The sequence below is a fragment of the Emydura macquarii genome, unplaced genomic scaffold (assembly GCF_026122565.2).
Source record: "Emydura macquarii macquarii isolate MOO-44397 ecotype Brisbane River unplaced genomic scaffold, CSIRO-AGI_Emac_v2 contig_3122, whole genome shotgun sequence".
NCBI classification, from domain to species: domain Eukaryota; kingdom Metazoa; phylum Chordata; order Testudines; family Chelidae; genus Emydura; species Emydura macquarii.
The window spans coordinates 6,530,529-6,555,101 of NW_027133259.1; the positions used below are offsets into that span (position 1 = coordinate 6,530,529).

At 42.4% G+C, this 24,573-nt stretch overlaps 1 protein-coding gene across 1 annotated transcript in view; it reads right to left on the minus strand.

The window, feature by feature from the left end:
* TULP3 (TUB like protein 3) overlaps nt 1-24,573 on the minus strand; it is a 50,806-nt gene that overhangs the window by 13,186 nt on the left and 13,047 nt on the right. The window contains exons 2-8 of the mRNA XM_067531062.1: nt 19,416-19,467; nt 9,268-9,430; nt 6,576-6,752; nt 4,764-4,897; nt 3,550-3,747; nt 2,893-3,005; nt 2,371-2,485 (exon numbers count right to left, since the gene is read on the minus strand). Of these exons, the coding sequence (XP_067387163.1) occupies nt 2,371-2,485; nt 2,893-3,005; nt 3,550-3,747; nt 4,764-4,897; nt 6,576-6,752; nt 9,268-9,430; nt 19,416-19,467 (952 nt within the window). The remainder of the gene's footprint in view (nt 1-2,370; nt 2,486-2,892; nt 3,006-3,549; nt 3,748-4,763; nt 4,898-6,575; nt 6,753-9,267; nt 9,431-19,415; nt 19,468-24,573) is intronic.

Sequence of the window (24,573 nt, forward strand, 5' to 3'; positions counted from 1 at the left end):
GAGTTTGCTCTCATGTCAGGTGTATCTAATGTGGACTGGAGGGGTCTTTTAGCCACCAGTTGGCCCTCCTTGACTATGGCCTTGAACTGGTCCTTGTGAGAGTCAGGAAGTTGCTTAATAAAGGAAGTGAGTTTCATGTAGTTTTGGTAGTCATATTTTGCCAACAAGGCTTGGTAGTTTGCTATATGGAACTGGAGCGTGGCTGATGATGAATATGCCTTCCTGCCAAACAGATACAAATGCTTCCAGTCCAGTCATAAGGGGTGGATATGAACTGGTGCTGGCAGCTCCTAGAGTTAACTGCTTCCACAATTATGGAATTAGTAGGCAGATGGGAAAAGAGAAATTCCATGTCCTTTGCAGGCAAGTAATACTTTTTGTCCGATGTTGGCAGGACAGTGGTGGGGGTCTGCCATATGCATTTGGCTAGGTCCAGAAGTGCCTCATTAATAGGGAAGGCCATTCTGGAGGAGGTGGAGGGATATAAAATGTCCACCAGCCTGTGGTGACACTTGGTCACCTCCTGTAACAGTATTTGCAGGGCCTCTGCCACCCTCTGTGTCAGGCCCTGGAATAATTTGAAGTCATCAGCCATCAATGGTGGAGGGGGTATCATTGTCTCAGCTGGTGATGATGACAAGTAGTGGGCTTGAAAAGTGATTTCTTCCTCCATCTCGGTCTCCAGCTCATCCCTTGCCTGTTCAGGGGATTCAGAAGTTCTTGAAGCCGTGGCTGAAGGAGGGTGTGTCCTTGTTTGCAGAAATGCCACACTAGAGGCACGGGAGGCTAGCTTTCTCTAAGTCTTCCAAGGGTCCCAGTATGGGCACTGTGGTGGGTAGGGGCCCAGTGACTGGTACCATGGTTGACCAGACCAGAGAGGTGGTGGATCAGGTGGACGTTACATCTGATGTCCATTGTGGAATTGAGTCCCTTATGGCGGGTGAGAAAAACAGCAGGAACCCATGTCCTCTCACTCACTTTCTGACTCCGACAATGAGGAGGGTGGTGCTCGGCAGGAAGATGTTGGTGAGTCCAGGGCTCTGAGTGAACTTGGTACCGGGGCCCGAGTACCGAGTAGAGGTGAGTCTAGTGCATTGGACACCAAAAAAATCAGTCGTGCACTGGAAATCCGGCGGTGTAGATGGTGTGAATACTGGAGATGGTTGTTGGTGCTGAGCATCTTGCACCAATGAGGTTGGAGATGTGGACCTGGTAGTGTGGTCCATCGGTCCCAGGCGTCCTGAGGCTGGTATCAGTGCCAATGTCTGTACCGAGAGAGCTTTCCTCAAGGTGGATCTATGTTTTTCACACCCCTAGGATACCAGTGTTTTTTGGCCGGTGTCCATAGGGTCTTTGGGCAGTCCAATTTGCTCCATCATCTTGGTACTGCGTGTACCGTAGGTACCCAATTCAAATGGCTTTGGTGGAGATTGCTTTCGGCTTAATCGAGGCTCGCTATGGGGACTCACAGACCTTTTCTTAAGAGGCTTTGTGTGAGTGGCTCATCCCTCTGGGTTCACCTCCCTTCGAACTAGAGGGTTGCGGTGAGAGTTCCTGCTGGGATTCCAGGGGCTGAAGGGCTGACTCCATGAGCAAGAGTTTGAGTCTTAGCTTTCAGTCTTTCCTGCATCTGGGCTTCAGATGCTGACACAAGCCACTTCTGTGGAATGTGCTTCTCTCCCAGGCAACGAACGCACTGCAAGTGTTCGTCAGTCACTGGGATAGATTCCTTGCAACTGAGGCTCTTTTTGAAGCCCAGGGAACTGGGCATATCTTTGTCCAGGAGGCTCCCCCACCTTCAGCGTTGGTGCGAGACAAGCCCCTCCTTCTTTCTTTTTTTTTTTTTTTAGGCACGGCCAAATAAAATACAAACGAAGAAACGAAGAAAAAAGCTTCAAGGGAAGCTAAAATTAACAATTCTAAAAGAATTAACCATCCACAGACAGACATCTATAGCGCCATCTCTAGCCGGGGGTGGCTGAGAAGGAATTATGGAGGGTTTGCCTGCACGCACGGGCTAACCTTGTAGCAGGAGAGAAGCAGCGCATGCGTGGGCTGAACAGACATTGCTACCAAAGTTCCCCGATCAGCTGCACAGGGACACAGACACACCTACAGTGGAGCACCCATAGGGACACCACTTGAAGAATTAAGAAAACCTTCTACAGGATCACCAACACATCCTGCTGCACCTGGGGTTTTCCCTACATGCCTCCAACCCAAGTACTGACCCAGCTTAAGTCAGCTTGACTTGAAAGTCCTGACAAGACCACAGCCAAAGTGGCTGTAACTGCAGGATGCCTCCCATCCCCAAAGCCTGGGTTGAAGTGATTCAGGAACTTGGTGAAGGGGAAAAAAAAATGAACTTACGTAACAAATGGCTGCGAGCTCCTGTCGGGTGTGGGCCTTTTCTACTAGGTCCTGTGCCTTGACTGGGCTAACTCCATGATCATAGACAGTAAATTTAGTTCCCATAAGGTTGGACCTAGGATCAGGAAACAGTCAGTGAGATAGTCTTCTTATCCCTGAAGAGAGACTATGTGACATAATTAGCCTATATCAGCCTCTCCGGACATTCCTATCTGGGGTTTCCCCATCAGCAGCTCAATAAACAGCTCTAATCTGTTAGATTGAGCACATGACCTGACCTGAAAAAACATCAAGCCAGGATTTCTCAAGTAAATGTCCTCAGTCATCTCTCTCTGAAAGAGATACTGGTACCAAAGTGAAAGCCTGGGGTGAACCAAGAGAGGGTGGGGTCACTCCTTTGGGAGTGGGACTAGACTGCTGCCCTTGGCTCTGACTCAGTCAGAGAAGAACTCCAACCTCTCTTACAGTACATGAACACAGAAACTGTACACCTGTCAATGGGCTTTTATCTGTGGCTCTCACCTGAGTTTTCCAATAAAACTTTCCCCTTCCCGGGATAAATCTGTTGGGTCAATTGAAATGAGATAATTGGATGTTTTGCTCTTTTTCCGTTTTCTCCCTGCAAGAAGGAATGTCTGGAAACACAAAACTTTGGTCACGACAGGAAGCTCTAGAAGAGCCTAGAGGCACAGCACTACTTCTGACCTCCATCCCACCGTCCCTGTCACCACTCCCCTGCCCATTAGCTCCCAACTGCTTTGTCAGACCCACTACCCCTCCATGCCCCAACTTGCTGGCTTTATGCCACTTCCATACCACTGATCCTTCTCTCCAGCCCATAAGCGAACAGCCCCAAATCTCATCTCATTTTAGTCCACCCAATGACTCAGATTTTAAGCACCTTTCCTTCCTAGTCCCATTCTTAATCCAGATACTCAACCCTCTGCTCTTCTTTTACCCCTGCTAGCCCACCTTCTTTATACTATTTGCTTCCACACCTCTCAATTGCTGCCTTGGTACCCTGTCCAGATACAGACCTGCACCCCCCCTTCTTTTCACATGCTTTCTCCTGTCAACTCCTGGTTCCTTGCCTATTTATGCACTGTTCCACAACCCACCCAAAGGTTTTGTACTAGAAGTTCAGTAACCCAGGACTGGAGACTGTGCTAGGCCCAATACCTTTCTGTTGTCATCCCTTTCCAGGTGCATATAGTAGGTGGGGAAGAGGCCTCGGTCCATTCCCTTCTTATCTCTAGTGATTCGACACTTCACTGTAATGCCACGGGGAGCAGGGCGTAACGCAAACTCCTCCAAGTTCTCCACTTCTCCCAGCTGTGCATCTGATTCTGGGGATGCAGTGCAGGAAGCACCTGTTTCCTGTGGGAAGATCTATCCCATTAGCAATGTGAAATCAGGTCAGAAGCTCTAGTACTTTAAGAGAAAAATGGCCTGTTGGGCAGGAGGTTCCCACATCACAAGAGGAAAATGCTCTGTTGGGGAAGGGAAGATGGATCAGAGGCCTGTGTGTTTCAAGGAAGGAATGCTCCTTTGAGAAGCAGAAACCAGGACTGAAGTTTCTCTTATCCTGAGGGAAGAATATCCCTTTCAGGAAGGAGACGCTGAGCTTGAGTCCCCAGTAACCAGACGGAAGAATGGTTTGCTAGGGAGGGGACGCAGGGTGAAAAGTTATTATATTCAAAGATAAAGCTTTATTTTTTATAATACATTTCAAGCTCATGGTTCTTATCTTTGTGATAAATGCTAGGCTAAAGGAGATATTCCTCCCTTTGAATATAACACCACCCTGGCTTCCCTCTGGATTCAGGTATGAGCACATTGTCTACAGTCTAAGGACTGGAACTAGCATATTTTAACAGTGAGGTGATGTAACAGGTGGTCTGCCCCTCTAAGGGCCAGAAGCTTGGGGCCAGCTAGCCCTGTTTATTAATCAGGTGCAGCTGAAGAGGGGAATTGGGTGTTCCCTGCAGCCATGCTGTCAGTAAGGAAAGAGAAGTAGGGGAGCAGGAGCAGCAAGGAGTTCCTTGGGAGAGGCTGCCAGAGTCCCCTAAGATGGGAGGCTGAGGAACCCTTCTGGGGGGAAAAAAGGGGCCTCCAGGGAGACGGTGCTCAGCCAAAAGAGCAAAGAGGAACCTGAAGCAGAAGTGACAGAGAGGCAAAGGAGAAAAAGCCCCATGGAACTGTGGGCTAGATGGGCTGAGGAACTATTTCTGTGGAGTTTTATGCTTATGCCTGGAAAATAAAACTGCCTAGAAAGAGACTTTGGCTGTGGGAGAGAGTCCTTTGTGGGCAGGACACAAGCCAGCACCTTACACATGGGCACTAAAAAGCATGGCCCTGATTCTTAATGAGAACAGTGTTTTCATGACACTTACTGTAGCAGATTTCTGGCTGGTTGCAGAACTAGGCCTCTCAGATTCAGAATATGGTGATCGAGAGCCTGACCTCTTTCCAGCTTCTTCCTCTTCTTCTGTGTCCTCCTCATCAAAATTCAAACTGCCTGAGATCCCTGTCAGAATGTAGGACCAACTAGGTGACCTCTAAAAGAAGGTGTCACGAATGCAGCGCATCACCAATTCACATGCCTCTCAGTTACCTTCCCTGCTCCTATCCTCACTTTAACCCACAATATACCTGCAACAACTACTTACGTGGAAAAGTAACATCAGGATAGCAATGATGCCCTTTTAACTGTCTTTAATGCAATAAAGATAAACTTGTCAACCTGGGTGACCTAAAGTTAGGCACCTACATCCACATCTCTGAAAATCAGGCCACTTATTTAGATGCCAAAATAAGAACTCAGTAGCCTGATTTCAGGCACCTATGTCGTATATAGCCTCTCTACACCTGCCTTTAAACCCTGAGCAGACCTTGCCCTTTGATGGGATGTGGGTCTTTCTGAGACACCAAAGACAGGTAGAATTCCTGTTGCTATGGGGAAAAAACCTTTGGCAGGGCTTAAACCACAGTGTCTCTGGCATAATCTGCTGGAGTCCACTTTGTTTTGTGATCCTATCTGATTTCCCATGGTAAGCAGAGTTAGGAGTTGGAAAGCACAGGAAGTGCTGTAGAATATGGTTTTGATGATTCTGTAAATTGCATTCTTCCCTGTGAACCAATATTAAGCCAGTGTCCCTAAGTATGGTATTACACATACAGGGCTTTGCTGGAGGTGTTGCATTTTGGAGGAGATATAAAGCTAAGTTCCTGACTACTTGTCAATAAACATCTCCAGGCATATTTTGAAAGAGGAAAGGCGTTAACCTTGGTATTCTGGCCAAATTCTAATCTGTGTATTTACATTCTGCCTCCCTAAATTTCCCCTGTAATTTCAATCAGATAGTCTCTCGCACTTCCTGTCCTAACTCTTGTGTAATACTGTTGTTCATGGGTAAACAACTGTTGCTTCTGAGTGGTGGATGAAATGATCCCTACAAATGAATACATAATGTATATGTAAAGTCCTTTAGGAACCTTTTAGATGATAAGCACCACAAGATAATATAAATTGTGTGTCAAACTACATGGTATTCACTTTTATTTCAGTGCAAAATATTTAGACAACACACAACTGACTTCCTGCAGTACTGGCAGGGATGTGATACACTTGGCAGCAGTGCACACTCTGATGAGAAATTGCTCAACGGAACACAGTATTTGACAATAAACCATAACACATATTTTCTACACCAGCTGGTTGGGATATCCTCTGACTCAGGAAGGGTACCTTTCCTGAAGGTCTCCTGAGTAGTTAAGTAATTACTGCATTGTTGATTATGGAGGTTTCTAATACTTAAGAAATATATTGTGTTGTTAAAATATTAATACAGATCAGTACAAGGAATAAAAATGTTCCAGACTTTGCCAAAACCCAGAGTGGCAATTTGTGACCAACTTCCTTTGGAAAGAGCAGAAATCGTATGGAATTTTTGTAATCTTTTAAAACATGTTAGATACATGCCGGTTACTATTACATCGTAGACAAGGGAATGACTGTTACACATCTGCCAATGTGTTCTAGAAATTGCTGGCTGCTTTTGTGTATGAAAGCTTACATGCACACTTATATTGTGAGATGATTTCTCATGATTTTTAGTTTTCTAATGAAATAAAAAATAAAATTATAAACTGGAAAACCCTGACGGAGACCCCCTGTCCAAGCCCTACATATGGCCAACTCTCACCTCGTTTCTGTAGGATTTCCTGCAGATCCGGCTTGACAGCTGTATCTACCAAGGTTTCTTCATGGTTGTCCTGATCTGCATCATCTTCTGTTGTGGATGATCCAACTGAGAGGATTTGGAGTTTGGTCCCCAAGTCTTGCACTTCTGGCTTCAGGAAGGCAGCTGGGCCATCAATGCCTGTAGGCAAAAGTGAAACAGAATGGAGAAATCTCACTGCTTTTGTAACTGACTGACTGTAAGGCAAATCACATTGATACCAAGAAGGCATTTTATTTCATCTCTCCCGGCTCAAACACCCTTTTAGAAGACTGATGCATCTGACTGCCCAGATATTTTCCACAAGGGGGAAAAAATTATCATCTTTCCAAAAAAGCACACTATTTTACAAGATTACAAGTCAGGAGACCTGGATTCTAATTCTGACTCTGACACAGTCTTCCTGTGTCACCTTGAACAAAAGTCACTTTATCTCTCCAAGCTTCAATTTTTCCATCTCTAAATGAAGATGATGATACTTATATTTTCACAAGGGGTTGTGAGTTTAAATTAACTGATGTATGTAAAGCACACTGAAACCCCTAGATTCATTTTATTTATCGGCAACCATTTTAAGCCTTTTCTGTCCAAAGCAGTCGTATTTTTTGTTAATCACCTTGATATTAGGCTATGGATACTCCACTATGTAAGTCTCAGTGAACTAGGTTAAGGTGACCACAGCTGTGGGCAAGACGCCAAACTGTACATGGCTGCCACCTGGGTTTCTGGTGGCACCAACGTACACAAGGTTAACCATGTAAAGTTGCTGTGATACTGCAATTCTTATCACAGACACTTTACACAAAGGGTGCACTGTGTGTCAGGGATATGGGAGAGTGAAGGTTGTTTGCAACTCTGCATTTCCAAACCACCTAGAATTTGTTTTAAGTGCAGTCTTTGCTTTGGATTTCTTGACTTTCTGCTGTTTTTGTATTTTAAAACTGCAACGGTTTATTCAGAGGTTTTAGCTTTGGGTTACTGACACATTTACGACCTTCATTCCATCTGAAAGATTTCTGGTCTGAAAATATATAAGTAGCTTCAAGGTTGGGGAAGATGTCCAATTTTCATCCCTCTTTCCTTTGGCTTCTGTAGTATCTAGTTTCCAGATTCAGGGATGTTTTTACTCTCTCCTGTCTCTTTTTGGACACACAATATATTTCCAAGAGCAACCACTAAGATCAATACGTTTATTTTTACCCTCTTTAGGTCATGATATCCGCATACTGTGCATCACAAAACCCCAACGTACCCCCTGCTGCCTCCCTGATAGGTTGTAAGGATCCTGGCTCTCATACTACTTTTCATGCCACTTCCACAGGATTGTGGTGCTTTCATGGTCACTTCCTACTCCCTGTCAAGCGTGCGGCTCCTAGGCTGTGAGCTCATCTACTTCCACTATTTCACTGTCACACTCTGAGACCACTGAGCTCTTGGCACTGGCTACCTGCTTTCCCACAGTGCCTATGGCTTTCCTTACTACCAAAACTTTGCTGCTATGTTGCTGTCAACTCTCTGCCAGATGCAGGGCCTACTGATCCCAAAAGATACCTCCTTGCCATGTGGCAAGACCTAAATCAAGTGGATCCTGTTTGCATGTCTCAGGGGCAAGGCTCTGAAAAACTTCTCCTCTCACCCAACATTTGGATTTGTAATTAACTTGAGATTAGGGTGCATTAACAGAATAGTGGAGAGGAATTCAAGGACTGAGGGCTTGTCTACACGACCACTTTTGTCAATATAACTTATGTCTCTCAGTGGTGTTAAAAAAACACCCCCGAGTGACGTAAGTTACACTGACAGACGTGCTGGTGTGGACAGCACTATGTTGGCAGCAGATGCTCTCTCTTGTCAGCAACAGGATGGCTACATGAGTGATCTTACAGAGGCGCAGCTGCATCCATATAGTTGTACCACTGCATGCTCTTTAGCGTAGACATGGCCTGAAATGAAAGAAAATACAAAACTCCCTGCTACCAGCAGAGGGCAGTTTATTCCCTCAGTGTCCGTAGGAATTGGGCAGTGACAGAAACCCAGTGTGTACAAAGAACACTAGCAAAGACAGAGGAAAGTAAGAAAACTAAATTCAATATTCATCAACCTCTGTACTGCCTTTCCCTACCCAATCAGCCTGTCAGAGCAGTTTTTGAGAGCTCTTGTCTTGAAGGATAGTGCATGTTGCTGCTGTTCATTTATTCTATTCCTTCTCCTCCTTTCTCTTACTGCATCAGAAAAATCCAATGAATCTCTCTTGCTCCAGATTTTTAGCTCCCTACATTTCTGGGAACACTACTAAAGTACCTGGTAGGTGAGGAAACTGAACAGTTCCACACATACTTCCGTTCAGCCAGATGGCTTTGGTCCAGTTCTAAGGAGAGATCATTCAGAGATGGATGCATTTTCCCAGTCTAACTGGCTAATCTGTCACCAGAGTCCAGTTCAGGTTGATAGTTTTTACAGCTCAGTGCTTAGCAGCAAGATGAGGGACAAGGAACAAATGAATGCTGTACTACTGCTCTTTTCTTGTGTCCAACAAAATCATTAACCCCTCTAGTTTCTCATCCACCCATCCCCTGGGGAATGTACATGTGACCACCCCAAGGTAAAAACAAACTAGCATTATTAAGAATGTCTGCTAATCAAGATGACTACGCACCGTGTAGGACAACATCGCTGTGGAAAGGGGTGGGAGTCTCCACTAAGGGAGTCTGCTCCTCACACCCTTTGGGCTTTGACCTACGCAGTTTTGCTTCTGGATTTGGCTGCACCATCAAGGGCTCAAGGCGTTTCTTTCTCTGCTTCTTCTCCAGGATAGCTTTCTGTAAGAGAAAGAAAGACTATGAAGTAGGAATGAATAGCCACACACACCAGGGGATAGCAGCATGGTGCCAGGCCGTTGGCAACAAAGTATTTTATATTGGAACCACTGTGAAGTCTGAAAAGCTCTGGTGCTCTCTGCTAAGGGTCTCACACTTCAGAATGATTCCAGGATGCAGAGTTTACTGATGGCTCTGGAGAGAAGCACTCACTTGGACTCTCGGATGCCATTACTGGCAGCCAGGGGTCAGGGCACCATCTTAGACTATGACCTAATCCTTGGCCATCATCAATGTTTTCTCTTTGTATTCAACATAAACGGCCACAACTCTTTAATCCACACCGAGTTAAATTTAGCAGGTTTATGTAGAACACAGTATGAAGCACTTCACAAACGAGAGTTAGTGATACAGAGCACATCTCATGATTTTATTAATCACTGTCCATACCTTACCTATTTAAAACTGATGAACAGGATAGAAATGACGACTGATCAGGACCCTCCAGCCTCTCTACGGTAGCTCTGACTCTATGACTAAACATTCTGCCTTTTGAACAACATCTTCAGTTACAAAATTTCACTGTGTCAAATTTGTAATAGTATAGATAAGCTAATTTCATATTAAAGGCAGAGACGTATATTTGTGCAATATTACTTTTGCAGGGTTAACAATTCAAACATTTTATAGTAAAGTCTTAACATGAGTTTGCGCTATCTAGAATTTTAACCATATCTGAGCAGTTGACCCAGGAGCAAGCTGGAATGAAAGATTTCTAAGATATATATAACTTTGATTGAAAAAGATGTTGATAAGAAAACAATCCAGATGAAAATAAGGGAAAGGGATTTGGACACAAATTGATCTGGATGGGTGGGTCTCTATATGGAAAAGGGAATATACATCTTCAATTTGTGTCGCTCATAAAGAATTTTTTTTTTTATAAACTATTGTATAGATGGCATTTGACTCCAGTTAAGATCCATCATATTTTTGCTTCTAGGGAGGCACTCTGTTGGAGATGTTGCAGGAAAAAGGGAACATAGTTGTACATGTGGTATTTGTATCCAGGAATTAGATGGTTCAGGGAGGGAATTATTAAATAAATTCATTTTATGACAAAATGCCAGCTTCCTAGAGATCCAGTAAAAGATATATTTTAAACAGAATGACAAATTAATGTATTTTTTATTATTAGCAGCGAGACTTTGCATTGCATATTACCAGGAAAATGTAAATGATCCTCCTATGGAATTGTTATGATAGTCCTTGTAATGGGAAAGCTTTCATACCAAATATGCACTCAAGAGAAGTGCCAAAAAGAGAAGGGGTGTTTAGAAATTTAGTCACCCTTTTTTAGCGGACTCAGAATGGGAAGGCTCTTCAGTCAGCATGCCTCCCCAGTTCTTTGACTATTAGCCTGATTTTAAATAAGGAATAAGTAATGTACAATGTAATAAGTTAACAATTTATTGTAACTTTGCTTAGTAAAAAGTTCACAACAAAAAACACCATATCAGGAGATGCCAAAGTTAAGTTTGAGAACACACCTCTCTCCCTGTTCCCTTGAGTCTATGCATTATAATGTGATACAGTCTTCAATTACATTGGTGCATACTATTTCTCAGATCTTTGACCAGAGGGTTGCCAACACTGTATTTAAAAAATAAGGGACTGTTTTCTTAACACCCTTCTCCCACTTCTCCTCCTGATATTACTATTAATAAAGAATACTAATAATACAAATAAGTAGTACTCACCTACATTCACCAGGGGTATTTCTTGCTGCATTTTACAGCACTCGGTACCTCCTGATCTTGTTGTAAGAGATGAAAAAATAAAAGAAGTCCCTTATAATAAGGGACTGTTGGCAACCCTATGGTATTCCAACTGACATTACTACTGCACTCAGAGATTATGATTCAGCAAAACAAGTCAGGACTTGCACAGGAAATGGACTTTTTGATAGGAGCTGGCATCCCCAGAGGAGAACTCACAACTGACAGCTCCCAGGCTCAAGGATAGGACACTGGAGAAGGAGTAGGAGTTACAGGGGGAGTCAGGGGTGTTTCAATTATTCATGTTGAGTTAACTGAATGACAGAGAACTTGATATACCAAGTGAACTCATTCCTTCTGATACAAAGCTGAACAACAAAATTAGCAAGAGTAAATGAACTGTGAATTCCAGTCTTAGTGTTGCAAACTTGTGATGTCATAACAAGCGATAAAAGAAACAAGTTCTAACTTAAAGAATTAGGGTTAGAGGCTGCTGGCCACATGTGTGTAACTATAAAGAGAGCTACACTTGGTACTGAGATTTACAAGGTCTGTGAAGGAAAGTGGAGAATTGGATTTTAGTACGCTGTACCTCATCACTAAGCCAAATGGGATGTTCTGCATATGTATAAGTCACTTGCACTAGAGACAGATCATCCCTGTTTGCTCATTAGTAACCTTAAAAGCAACCTGAAGGTTGTTCTCGCTGATGATAGCACCCACTTCTCTCTCCACATTCTCCTTAGGTGTCCGTCTATCATCATTCCCCTCCTTACCTATTAAGCTGCCCTCTCTTTTTTTGTCTCTGGTGATAGCTCTTTCCCTGCATGTATCCTCAATTAAGTTTGCAAGGCTCAGTTCTTGGCCCTTTACTCTTTTTTATTTCTTAAGGCAAATTTCCTCAAAAGGACTGGAGTGTGCACACTGCTTTTTTTAATTACATGACCATATATGAATGGTAGGTGCATGTGTTGGTTTATTATCGTAGCACTGTTCAAGAGAGCTACCCCACAAGAGCTGGTTTGTTATTGTAGTTGGCATTCCTGATGGCTGCATGGATGGCTGTTATTGTAATATTATTTGTGAGAGTCATGCTCTCTAGGCTAGTTTGTAACTGAGTTATTTCTGAGACCTGTGCTGTCCAAGTTAGTTTGTTATTGTAATGTTACTCAGCCTGAACATTAAAAATATATCTTATAAGTATTAAAATGTTGGTTTGGAAGAAGAAACAATAAACATAAGAATTAGAGAAACTTTGCAAATACATATCGAAGGTCAAATTTTACCCTACTGACTGGTAAGACCCTTTACCAAAAATTCAGTTCTGCTGGTTCTGCAGCTATACAAAATATATAACCAGGCTCATATCACAGAACATACCAGTAAACTGTTACAGGAATAAAAACATCTAAAATATATTCCATAATCATCCAAGAGCAGGAGGGAAGGAAATATGAGGAAAAGGAAAGTCAGGGAGCAAGACAGCAAGAGTCAACAACACATTATCTTCAAAATAAATACGGGAGAGAATCTGTCATTGAAGGTTCCTTTACCTGATAAGCTTCCCTTCTCCTCTTTTGCAAGAGAGACACCATGCATGCAGTAAGAATGTACTCAGTTACTACTGGCATTGGAGATTGAATTTGGAGGCCAGTATGAGATATCAGTAAACTAACTCTCTAAGAGCAACCTGACTGATTCTTCTACTAGGCCAGGTCTTTCAAAGCGTTTTACTGTTTGCTGGCTTAGAAGTTTATTTCTATCTTGGGCCTGGTTTACACTTAAAACTTAGGTCAACACAGCAACAGCCCTCAGGCGAGTGAAAAATCCACACCCCTGAGCACAGCAGCTATGCCAACTAAACCTCTCAGTGTAGACATGGCTAGGTCACAGAAGAAAGCTTCCATCAACCCAGCTACTATCACTTGGGGAGCTGGAGTTACTGCACACTGATGAGAAAAACCCCTTTCATCGCTATAGTGCTACAGCGGCATAGCTACGGCACTGTGGCCGTGGTGCTGTAACGCCCACAGCGCAGACATGGCCTTAGCACAGTACAATTCTGTTTTAACACAGGGTTTACAGGACACGCCAAAGCTTTGGGAAAACAGGGGGTTGGGATACCTGGGACAGTATTTCATCATGCACACTTGTTACTGTTAGATGCAAATGACCTTCATTCAACAGGGACTTTCAGTTAACCAGAATGTAGAAAAAAAATGGGATAGTACTGACATTTGTTTTAAAAGGGTTTCCTCTCTTTAGGAATGGAAAATGTGCTGCCACACTGTCATTTAAGTAAGCTTAGCAGAATTATTTTTGTTTAATAATTTCAACAGATATTATTAATATTTATTTTTAAGCATTTTTAAGATTATATATTTAAAAGTTCACAGTTGTGTGAAATTATGGGGGGAGGGGGAGGTCAGACAATTATTTAATGACAATAGGTGTTAATATTTTAAAAGTTAAAGCTACCTAAATGGCATCTCTGCCTAGCTGCACTAAATGCCAACATAGCAATACATTTTATGCATATTAAGGTGAAGACCCTAATAAGTTCTCAAGCAGCATTTCTTTTCCTTTGTCTATCTGTAAAGTTTGATTATTATAGATGGAAATATGTTGTCATCAGTTTGCGTGTGTATGGTACAATCAATATTTACCAACATTTGCCAGTAAAAATTTAATCCTTCCAAGCGTACATTTAAGACTGTTAGAGTGCAGTTCATTTTGTTGGCCCTAGATGGCACAGCAACTCTATAACCAACATTGCTAAGTGTTCTTTTCAAAGTTCTCTCACACTGATGTGATGCCCAAATAATAGAATTGGATTTTTTTTACTTTTGGCTAATACCCAACTCTTTCCTCCATCTCTCTATTATAATGGAGATTAATGTACTTCAAGGAAAGGACACAGGAGCAGTATGCTCCATTTGTCCCTTATAAGATAATTGACACCGGTTATCATGATGCATTTGAGACTTTGGGAACATTACACATTAAAAACTTTCCAAGACATTTTACTTGTACCACAGAGGAGAGAATAAGATCAAACACCACATGCCTGAAAATTCAGAACACTGTGAACACAGGAAACAAAGTAATAAACCTGAGTCTACCAGGGGAGTTAAGACCATCAGATCTAGCATAACATAACAGACCAATGGACCATCTAGCTTGGTTTTCTGTTTAAAAGAGGACTCAATAATAGCTTAGAGAAAGGCACAAAACCTTTAATAAAGTACTTGAGTACTTTATAGCATCCACAAGTGTGCTAGACACACCACAGAAAGCACATAAAAGGCAGATCTCTGCTTGGAAAGAGTTGCTCCCTGAGCATCATCTGGTTAACTGTTTAGACCCTGAGACATGTGGCTTAAAGGATTTTCACATTTTTATCCCAATTATTATAGAAATTAAAGATGAAAAAAGCCTGTTCAGGGTGTGGTGCATAATCTATGATCAGCAATGTGGCCTGTCACAGTGTCCCAACTTGCCTCTCTCTACCTGCAGAATTTAAGCTTGTATTTATTTTTAAAAATTACACCAAAATGTTCAGTAGTGAGTGTTTAAAGGTAAAAATGTAAATCTACATGTACATACCTAAATAAGAGATCTACTTTCCAGCATTGCTGTGCACTTGACGCTCTAACAGACTGAAGTTTCAAAATTTTCCACAAGTCTCTAGTCACTATAGTTTTTCAGAGAACTTCTGAATGCAAACAAATACAGTTCTCTTTAAATGTGTCTGCGAACAGCCTAAAACAAAACTTCAGGGAGGTGTGAACTACTCCCATCCGTCTACTTAGATTAGCCCGGTGGCCTAACAATGTCAAATGACATATCAGTACTGTACACTATTTTATTTTAGAAGAAAGATCCAAACAGCGTACTTTATCCAGTGTGGTTGATTAATCATATATTATTTGTAGAACCTATAGAATGAGAAGTCCTTTAAGTCTGAGGGGTACAACCAAAGACCCATGCTTTTCCACTAACTTCAGTGGGCTTTAGATAAGGCCACGTGTACCTACACAGAAAGAACACATCAGATACTAGAGACAAAGGCCTTATCTACACTACTCAGTTTTGTCGACAAAAGTCAGCTTTCCTCGACAAGAGTGGAGGTGTACACACTACAATGCTCCTCCCGTCAATTAAACTCTCCTGCCATGCCAACAAAATATAACCACCTCAACAAGAAGCATAGAGCTTTTTGCGACAAAGTTAGATCAATGCAGTGTCAGTGTAGACCAGGGGCTGGCAACCTTCAGCCAGGGCCGTGCCAAATCTCCCTCCCCCCAACCCTCTCCCAGTGCCGCAGTGGTTGGGGGGGAGGAAGGGAGGACCTGCATGTCCAATCCCAGTGGCAGTGGTGGCGGTGGAAGCAGTGTGTGTGTGTGTGTCTGTGGCCCTGTTCCCAGTGGCAGCAATAGCGGCGGATCTGCAGGCCCATTCCTGCAGGGGCTTGGGGCCGGGAGGAGCGCAGCTCCAGCCAGGGTGCTGACCCCTGGTGTACACACTGCTCTTACTTATGTTGTGTAAATAGCCTCCAGGAGGTGTCCCACAAAACCCATCCTGACCACTCTGATCAGCAGTTTGAACTCTGCTGCCCTGCAGCCATGTACACAATCATCCACCGTTCCCCTTTTAAAGGCCTGGGAATTTCAAGAGCTCACATTGCATCTTCCCAGCTGACCATACTGGCTCCACGCAGCAAATGCTGTCCCTCCTGGAGTACACTGGGTTATTGGATCTGCCAGGTCTATGAGGAGAGGAAGCTGTGCAGTCCCAGGTCCGCTCCAGCCATAGGAACTTCAATACTTACAAGTAGTCTGTTTGTGGCATTTTGGAGAAGGGCCACAAACATTTTGCTCTCTCTCACTCTCTCTCTCTTGCAGCCCAGCTACAAATAACATCAAGCAAATGAAGTATTGACCATGGCGGAGAGCCTGGTTAGGGGCCGATCAACCAGTCTGTGGTGAGGACCATCTAAGACTGTAAGGCTACTGAAAGTGTTACGCTTAGTTTAGAATGAGATTTGCTTTTATTTCATCCTGATCAAATCTGATTTATATTCCTCTGTCTTATAATCACTTAAAATCTTTCTGTATTTAATAAACGTATTTGTTTGTTTTATCTAAAGCAGTGCATGTGGTTTGGGTATGTATAGAGACTTCATTTAGAGTGACCGAGCTGGTGCACATCAATTTCTTTGATAAAGTGATGAACATATAATCTTGCAGAGTCCAGTGGGTGGCACTGAACTCTGTAAAACAGCACTTCCTAGGGTTGCATTTGCAACGGGGGTGATTGCTGAGTCATTCTATTGCATAATCCCATGAGCGGCTGGCCAGAAGCGCTCACTCACTAAATTAAGGACCGCTTGCTTGCAGGAGGCTGTACGTAGGCTGACCCAGGAGTGGGGGGTTCACACAGCAGGGTCAAGTGCAAGACGGGCCCCAGGAGGAAGGATTGGGGTGACACAGCTAGACACCAGTCCGGATTGCAGAGAACATCCGGATTGCAGGAGAACGTCACTCCTCCCTACCCACAAGGCTTGTTACCCTGTCAAAAGAAGACTATCAGGTTGGTTTGACACGATTTGTTCTTGACAAATCTATGCTGTTACTTATCACCTTATTATCTTCTAGGTGTTTCCAAACTGATTGCTTAATTATTTGCTCCATTATCTTTCCGTGTACTGAAGTTAAGCTGACTGGTCTGTAATTCCCCGGGTTGTCCTTATTTCCCTTTTTATAGATGGGCACTATATTTGACCTTTTCCAGTCCTCTGGAAAAGGTCTCTCCTGTCTTCCATGACTTTTTGAAGATAATTGCTAATGGCTCAAATATCTCCTCAGTTAGCTCCTTGAGTATTCTAGGATGTATTTTATCAGGCCCTGGTCATTTGAAAACATCTAACTTGTCTAAGTAATTTTTAATTTGTTCTTTCCCTATTTTAGCATATCCTACATCATTTTCACTGGCATTCACTATATTAGATATCCAATTGCTACTAACCTGGTAAGTGAAAACTAAAAAAAAAAGAAAATCATTTAGCACTTCTGCCATTTCCACATTTTCTGTTATTGTTTTCCCCCGCTTACTTCCCTGTCCTTGGTCTTCCTCTTGCTTCTAATGTATTTATAAAATGTTTTCTTGTTTCCCAATCCCATTGCCGCAAAGCCATCCGCTATTTCATCACATTGCCTGGAGTCTCAGTTCTTCGTAGCAGGATGTGATTAATGGCCGTGCACTTGCGTGACCACTACTCCCACGGTTGACTTCCCAAATCCAAACTGATTCGTGATTGATCAGTAGCAGTCTGGAGTTGCCAGCTTCCACTCAGCAATTGCCATGCACTTCTCCGCAGCTCTCATTCTGGTGTCCTTGCGACACATGGCAATGACAAACTCCGCACACAGTTCCAGGAAGGTGGCTTTGCATATCTGAAAGTTCTGCAGCCACTGCTCGTCATCCCAATGTGATCTCACCACTCAGTGCTTGTTTCCCAAACCCAATAGCAGCGATCCACCATATGCAGCTGCTCCATGAATGCCAAAAGTAATCTGGAATTGTTTCTTTCCATGGCACACAGCGGGGCAGGTACCACAGATTCCTGTTCAAATTTGCAATTCATGAAATACTGCATGATCAGATGCGTTGTTTTCATAACACTTATCACAAGACTAGAGAGGATCCATGCTTTCAAGCAGAGATGGCAGGTGCACAGTTTACAGGGACTGTTGAAAAATGGCACGAAATGCAGTTTGAAAGCCCATGGAATGATGGGACAGAGAGAAGTGCATCATGGGATGGTAAGGCCACCCCCACGACGCACTGCAATCCATCTTCCATTCCCACAACTCCTAGTGACAGAAGGTGGTGAGTTGCACAGTTGGATAGCTATCCACAGTGCACTTTTCTCTCTCTCTCAATGTAAAAGTACTAACTGTGGACACTCTCCACCGACACAAGAAGCATTGTGTGAACATGCACAAGTGATGTAATTACAGCAATTTATGATCGTCAGTGTAATCTGAGTCGATTTAACTGTAGTATAGACATGGCCTAAGTGAGGGTAGTTAACCACTGGACGCAGCTCACTAAAGAATGTGGTAGTCTTCATCACTTGAGAGTCTTTAAATCAAGACTGTATGTCTTTTTAAAATATATGCTTCTAATTCAACCACAAGTTATTGGGCTCTATACAAGAATTACTCGGTGATGCTCTATGATTTGCATTAGGAAGTGAGATTAGATTATCATAATGGATTTCTGGCTTTAAAAATCTATGAATCGATGCTCATTTTAAATTTCACAGGGCAGAATATTAAGGATGAATATGTTTATCTAAGTGCCCTAAAGGGTATTGCGGTCTAGGTATTCAGCATGTTGCATATCAATCAGCTGTTTGAAAAGAGGTACAATTATTGACTCTTCTGCCAAGTACTAAGCCAAAAATGGGTTGTATATATAAAAAATAAATAGAAAGTGGCTGGAAGTCTGTCTTGACAGAGGGGTTAAGCAGGTCTTTCTGCTGCCTGGAGAGCATTTTTCTTTCTGCTTTGATATTTAAACTGGATAATTCCCTACAGAGATTAATTCTCCTCCTCTCTTTTGATCCACTCAGTCTTGTGATGACTGAATCCTAATGAAATGAACAAAACAGCACTTGTGGTAGGCACAAAATATCAAGGAAATCAAAACAAAAACTGTGGAAAGATTGACCCTTAACATAACGATAACCAGAAAATCTTTGAAGGAAAATGGCAATGATTAGTTCTAATCTTTCTCTATCCTTTATTCCAAGCATTTATATCACACTCATCACCTCTTATCTCTTCTGTTCCTGTGTCTTTGTTTTACTCCATACACGGTCTGGTCTCACAGGCCACAGGAAATGCTAAAGACCATAGGCCTAATTCACTGTTGCTCTGTAACTTGTGCAGTTGTTTACATCAGTGCAAAGTGGATTTAAAATGCTGGTGTTTTATACCCACTTTGCACTAGTGCAAAGACTATATAACGCACAGCAGTGAATCAGTTGCATCCAAGAGGCCCAATAGGGGAAGGAAGAAGTGCAAAAATTTGCCTCTCCTCCCCCCTACCAGAATAAAGAGGTGGCAAACTCAGACTCATAATATAAAATGGGGTTGTAAGTTCCTGAAGAATGAGGTTTACAATAGCAACTGCCCATTTACCTGGTTCTCTAGTTTCAGCTGTCGCAATTTCACACTTTCATCTTCAAAAACACTGTGAAAAGGAAAGAGAAAAAAAAACTATTATTGCTTGTAAAAATCATTTACATAGCACTGTAAGTGTACATGGTGATCTACAGAGTAAGACATGGTTCCAGGACAAACAAGTTTATAAACAAATTGCCAGCCCACAATGCACTTTCTACCATACTGGGAGACCCAGTTACAACAGCACTTTGATATGTTTAAAACCCACTTTTATAGTGCAGTGTAGACAAGACTGAACTATGTAATAACCACATTCCTGAAGCTATACAACTTTCAATATTGAAGAATTTAATTGGCTGAGTCATGAGCCAATTTGTTGCTCCACGCCTTAACACTTCAAAGCAATTCACTATGGTTCTGCCTTTCCCACAAATACCACCACTCCTAAACTTCTCAGAATACTGTGCTTCCTGGCTCCTCAATCCAACTCTTTCCTCTCTGTGGACTGCTCAGGATAACTAGTCATCATATGCATGAGACTGCATTTACCCAGTTTGATATGAATTTGACCTGATGCATAAAAATAGATGATTTCAGCACTGAAATGTTCTAGTTAAGTGATGTTGTGCTTGCCATTAGGAATTTGCTACCTGTGATATTTTACTAGGCAATAACATTAACATGCTTAGACATGGCTACAATGTTACAACCAGGTCCAAGGGAAAGCATGGGTCTGATACACCTGCTTTGTCTGTAGTCAGTGAGGAAGGCAGTGAAGGGGAGTAAAATCCCCTCAACCTTGGCCTCCTGAGAATAGCAGCTTGCCTACTGGGAAGGAATATGAAACTTCTTCTGCTGTGCCAGAGTCTGCTCTGTGCTTAAGTGAAACACCAAAAGAATTTGTATCTGCTCAGCAAACTGATCCTTCTTTGGAACAAGAAAAGTATTTTACCTGCTTTAACCTCTCAATAACTCATTTTTCTTAGCTAATAAACCTTTAGTTAATTTACTACAAAAACTGGCTGCCAGCATTGTCTTTGGTGTAAAATCAAGAGTATCCATTGACCTTGGTAAGTGACTGACCCCGCGGGGCTGGGAGGAACCTAATGTGGTGTGATATTTGGTATAGTGACCAGTATCACGAAGTCCAGTTTGTCTAGGTTGTAAGAGAGGCTGAAGAGTGTAAGGAGAATGTCTGTGACTCCATGGTAAAACTAGTACAGTGATCCAGGAGTTCACATTAGTTACTGGCTTGGTGAAATCTAATTATAGAATATACCACCAGTTTGGGGTTTCTGCCCTGCTTTCTGACAGTCTGACCTGAGACTGACACTCACAGTTGTGAGCCATTCCAGACAGAGCGATATCAATTTAATATTTTAATGATATTAGTCTGTGGGTTATCTGTTTTTAACTGCTTCTAATTTCCTATTTCCTATTTCTGTAATTTGCCAATAAAATATTTGAAAAATCCTCACTAAAGTCAATGACACTACACTGACAACAGCCTCAGACAGAAAGTGAATCCTGACCTTATAGCTGCAGGGCCAGGAATAGGCAGCAGCTTTAGTAAAAAGTTGAAGGCATGGAGAAGGTTGTGATGACTATCCTGAAAAATCAGTCAATCCAAAAGTAATCAAAAGTCATCCCAAAAGAGCTGGCAAGGGCCACTATAAGCACAGGGAGGGCCAAATAACATGAAGGATACTTGCTTTGATTCTAGTAATACATTTAGGCTCTCTATTGAAGGATGCACACCATTTAAACAATTGATATTTTGTAACATATTAGCTGAATGCAGCAAGATATGCAGTAGCTGCCATGTGGAAATCCAGTGTGTGATGAAAACTTGGCCTGCTCACAAACCGAACACATTGGTGATGGAAAAGGTTACCTTTGGCATGGACAAAACACATACAGGTTAGACGCTGTAAATAACAACATTCAGAAAACAAACCAGGGAGTAAAGCAATAAACCTCATTTACCCATTTACCAATTTCTTTGCATACTGGTTTAAAGAAATAGATGACAATCATGTTGCAGTATTAGATTATTAGATAACGGTCACGTTCCCATTTCCCTTCCCCTCCCCCCCCCCATACACATCTTTTCTTTTTGGATATTGTCTTGAGTAATTATTTTTATTTAAAAATAGCATTATGTAGACACAAACTAGCATTGTGTTTGCACTTTTCACTGCTTCTTTGTGATGGAAAAATGCAGCCTCAAAAGTTTTTTTGTTTGTTTTTTATGTTAGACATATGAGATCTCACTTTTATTTTTAGCTGGATGATGCTGCCAGTGGAGGACAGGGGGTGACCTATCAGCTGCAATTATCCCAATTCTCAGTGGAGATCAAAATAATTTTTAATGATGTCGTGTCCACTCTGGAACAAAACCTATGTTGTGAAAACTTTATAGCTATCTTTGAAGACAGGAACAGTACCACTTCTTCAGAGTAGACTAGCCCTCACATTAAAATGAAAATGATAAAGGTCAGGATCAGTCTATCGTGATGTCTCCATTTTGGTCCTCCAAGGATCATTCAAGTCCCTCAGCAACAAGAAGTAAGTCAGGACCTGATTTTCCTTATGTAAAAGGTGAGCAAAAAACAAGTGTGATGGAGGTGGGTGAGTTTTCCCACTTCCATTCTGGGGGGCCGGGAGAGAGAAGAAACAAAAACAAAAACTTGCAGAAGTCATCTTTTTGCATCACAAAGTATTGGAACAATTTTGTCTCCTCTTCAGTTCATGTTTAACACAGATTGAAAGCACCTCTGTGAAAACGACGTGCAGTGAAGAGGCCCAGCAATCCTTTCCCCTCACAGAATATGAGAATCCACATGTATCGGAGAAGGGGTGAGGGTTATCAAAGCATCTGTACTGTAAATATACAAAAAATTCTCACTTTTCATTTGCCCCATCCCTTGACTCTTTCCAACTTCCTGGTTGTCTGGAAAGTACAACATAACAGGCAGGATAACAGAATGTCCTTGTTCCTTTCCTACACTATTTTTTTTTCTCTTAGTAGCTCAAATGGATAAACTGTTGATACTAATCCAACAGAAAAAGACTGTGTGGAGCCACTCCCACATATCTTCAATGAGGAATGCAAGCAGTGCATTAATACAACCCTTGGTTCAACCAGCTTCAAAAGGAAACCCTTCCAACCACAGAAACAGCACATTCAAGTGCTCCTCTGACACATCAGTGCACAAGCACTGCATTGCACACATCATGCTCTGTTGCACATAAAACTCCTGCCTGCAGTAAGAGCAGTTAAACATCTGTTGGAAATGGGGAGAATAACAAAACTGCCCTGAATATAAGGGTATGGTCAAGAAAGCAGTTCCTAGCTTAACCCTTGATACATGTGACATGTCAGTATTCAGAGTAGCCTCCTCTCCCCTTTCTCTCCCCAGCCATCTGCAACAGAGCACATGCTATATTCACTCCAAATTCCTCCACAGTACTGTGGTCCTTGAAGCATCCCACTCACACCACAAAGAAACTGACCCACTGACTTCTTTCTTCAGTTTCACCATGAGAGGTGAATGATGCCCCTGGGTCTGGAGAACTGTGGGAAATAATCAAGGGTGTAGAATGGAAGTGGAGACAAAGAATACCCAAGGATACCAAGTAGGGCTGGAGTTAGCAATTAGCTGAAAATGCAGAATGAGCCTTGATTAAAAGGCATATTGACATGTGATTGGACTTTAATAATGAGAAAACCAGCAAAATGGTGCTATTCCATATTTCCTTCCTCATTGCTTTCCAGGTCAAATATGCTCCAATGATAATAAGTATGTAGTTTATCTTTTTAACTGCCTGCGTCACAAAGTCCAGCTGAAATCAGAGCCCAGCTTGGTTTTCACATCCTTTCCAGCAATAAAAGATTTGCAATAAGAATTTGGATGATATATGTGTTAATGATGTATAATATGAAATCCATTGCTCTTTCATAGCCATTCTTGCTATGCATAGCTAATTGTAACAAACAGATATAACTCCCAGACTCAATATATGTTAAGTATCACAACATAAACCATGCATATTCACAGTTGGTTTTTTAAAAGTGAAATGCTGTATTATTTTTAAAACAATGTGTGATTATGTAATTAGAGACAGTGTTATACACATGCATGAAAAAGCAGAGATAACATTCCACATTCAATTTTAACTTTGAAATTCATTGACTTCTGAATGGTGGACCATGCAATCAAATAGTCTCTAAATCAGTGGTCCTCAATTTATTCTGTTGTCCCCCCTTCTACCCCATAATGGAATCTGTAGGTGTCCCCCCAACCGAGCCACAGTTAGGAGCTAGAGTCGCAGGCAGGGCCGGGAGCTGGGGCCAGGAGCGGGGCCACAGTCGGGGCCAGAGTTGCGGCTGGGTCCGGAGCTGCGGCTGGGAGCCAGAGGCCATGACTGGGGCTGTGGCTGGGGTCAGGGCTCGGGCCAGGGCGAAGTGAAGCTCAGGGCAGGGAAGGGCTGGGTGGTGCTCCCTCCCCACCCATGTTTGGGGACCACTGCTCTAAATGTAGGGACATTAAATGGAATTATATACTGTTTGTCAAATTGTACAATATACAATACAAACTGGAATATTTAATGTAACCCTCCATACAGTAAACATTCTTTATGTATGCTGCTATGCTACTCAGTTAAGATTGTCACTGAATATTTGATTTCACTAAGATTTACAGATTTTAAAGGCCAGGGGGACTATTTATGATCAGCTAGTCTGAACTCCTGCATAACACAGGCCACAGAATTTCACCTAGGGTTTCCAGCAGCAAGCCCAAGAACTTGTGGGGTCTGGAGACAGATCTTGGTAGAAGATTTTCAACTGGAATTTACTTCTTTGGTCCCCCAAGCCTGTGTGTATAGCATAAAGTTCTTGAGTTTTTGCCAGATTGGGGTAAATTCACAGAAAGCAGGGGTGATGGTTTGGTTGTGCATTGATACTCTTCAACACGATCATTTGGCGCACAGCCCCCAGAAAGAATTGAATGATACACAGTTTTATAAAACTGAAAAATAAAGGAAGGACTACCCAGTTGTTTTGCTCAGAAGGAACAAAATTTAGTAATACCATGTCAACTTTTATATAGGAACCATAACTTGGTCCCAAAAGCCTCTCCACAAAACTCACATATGTTCTAGTGAGGGC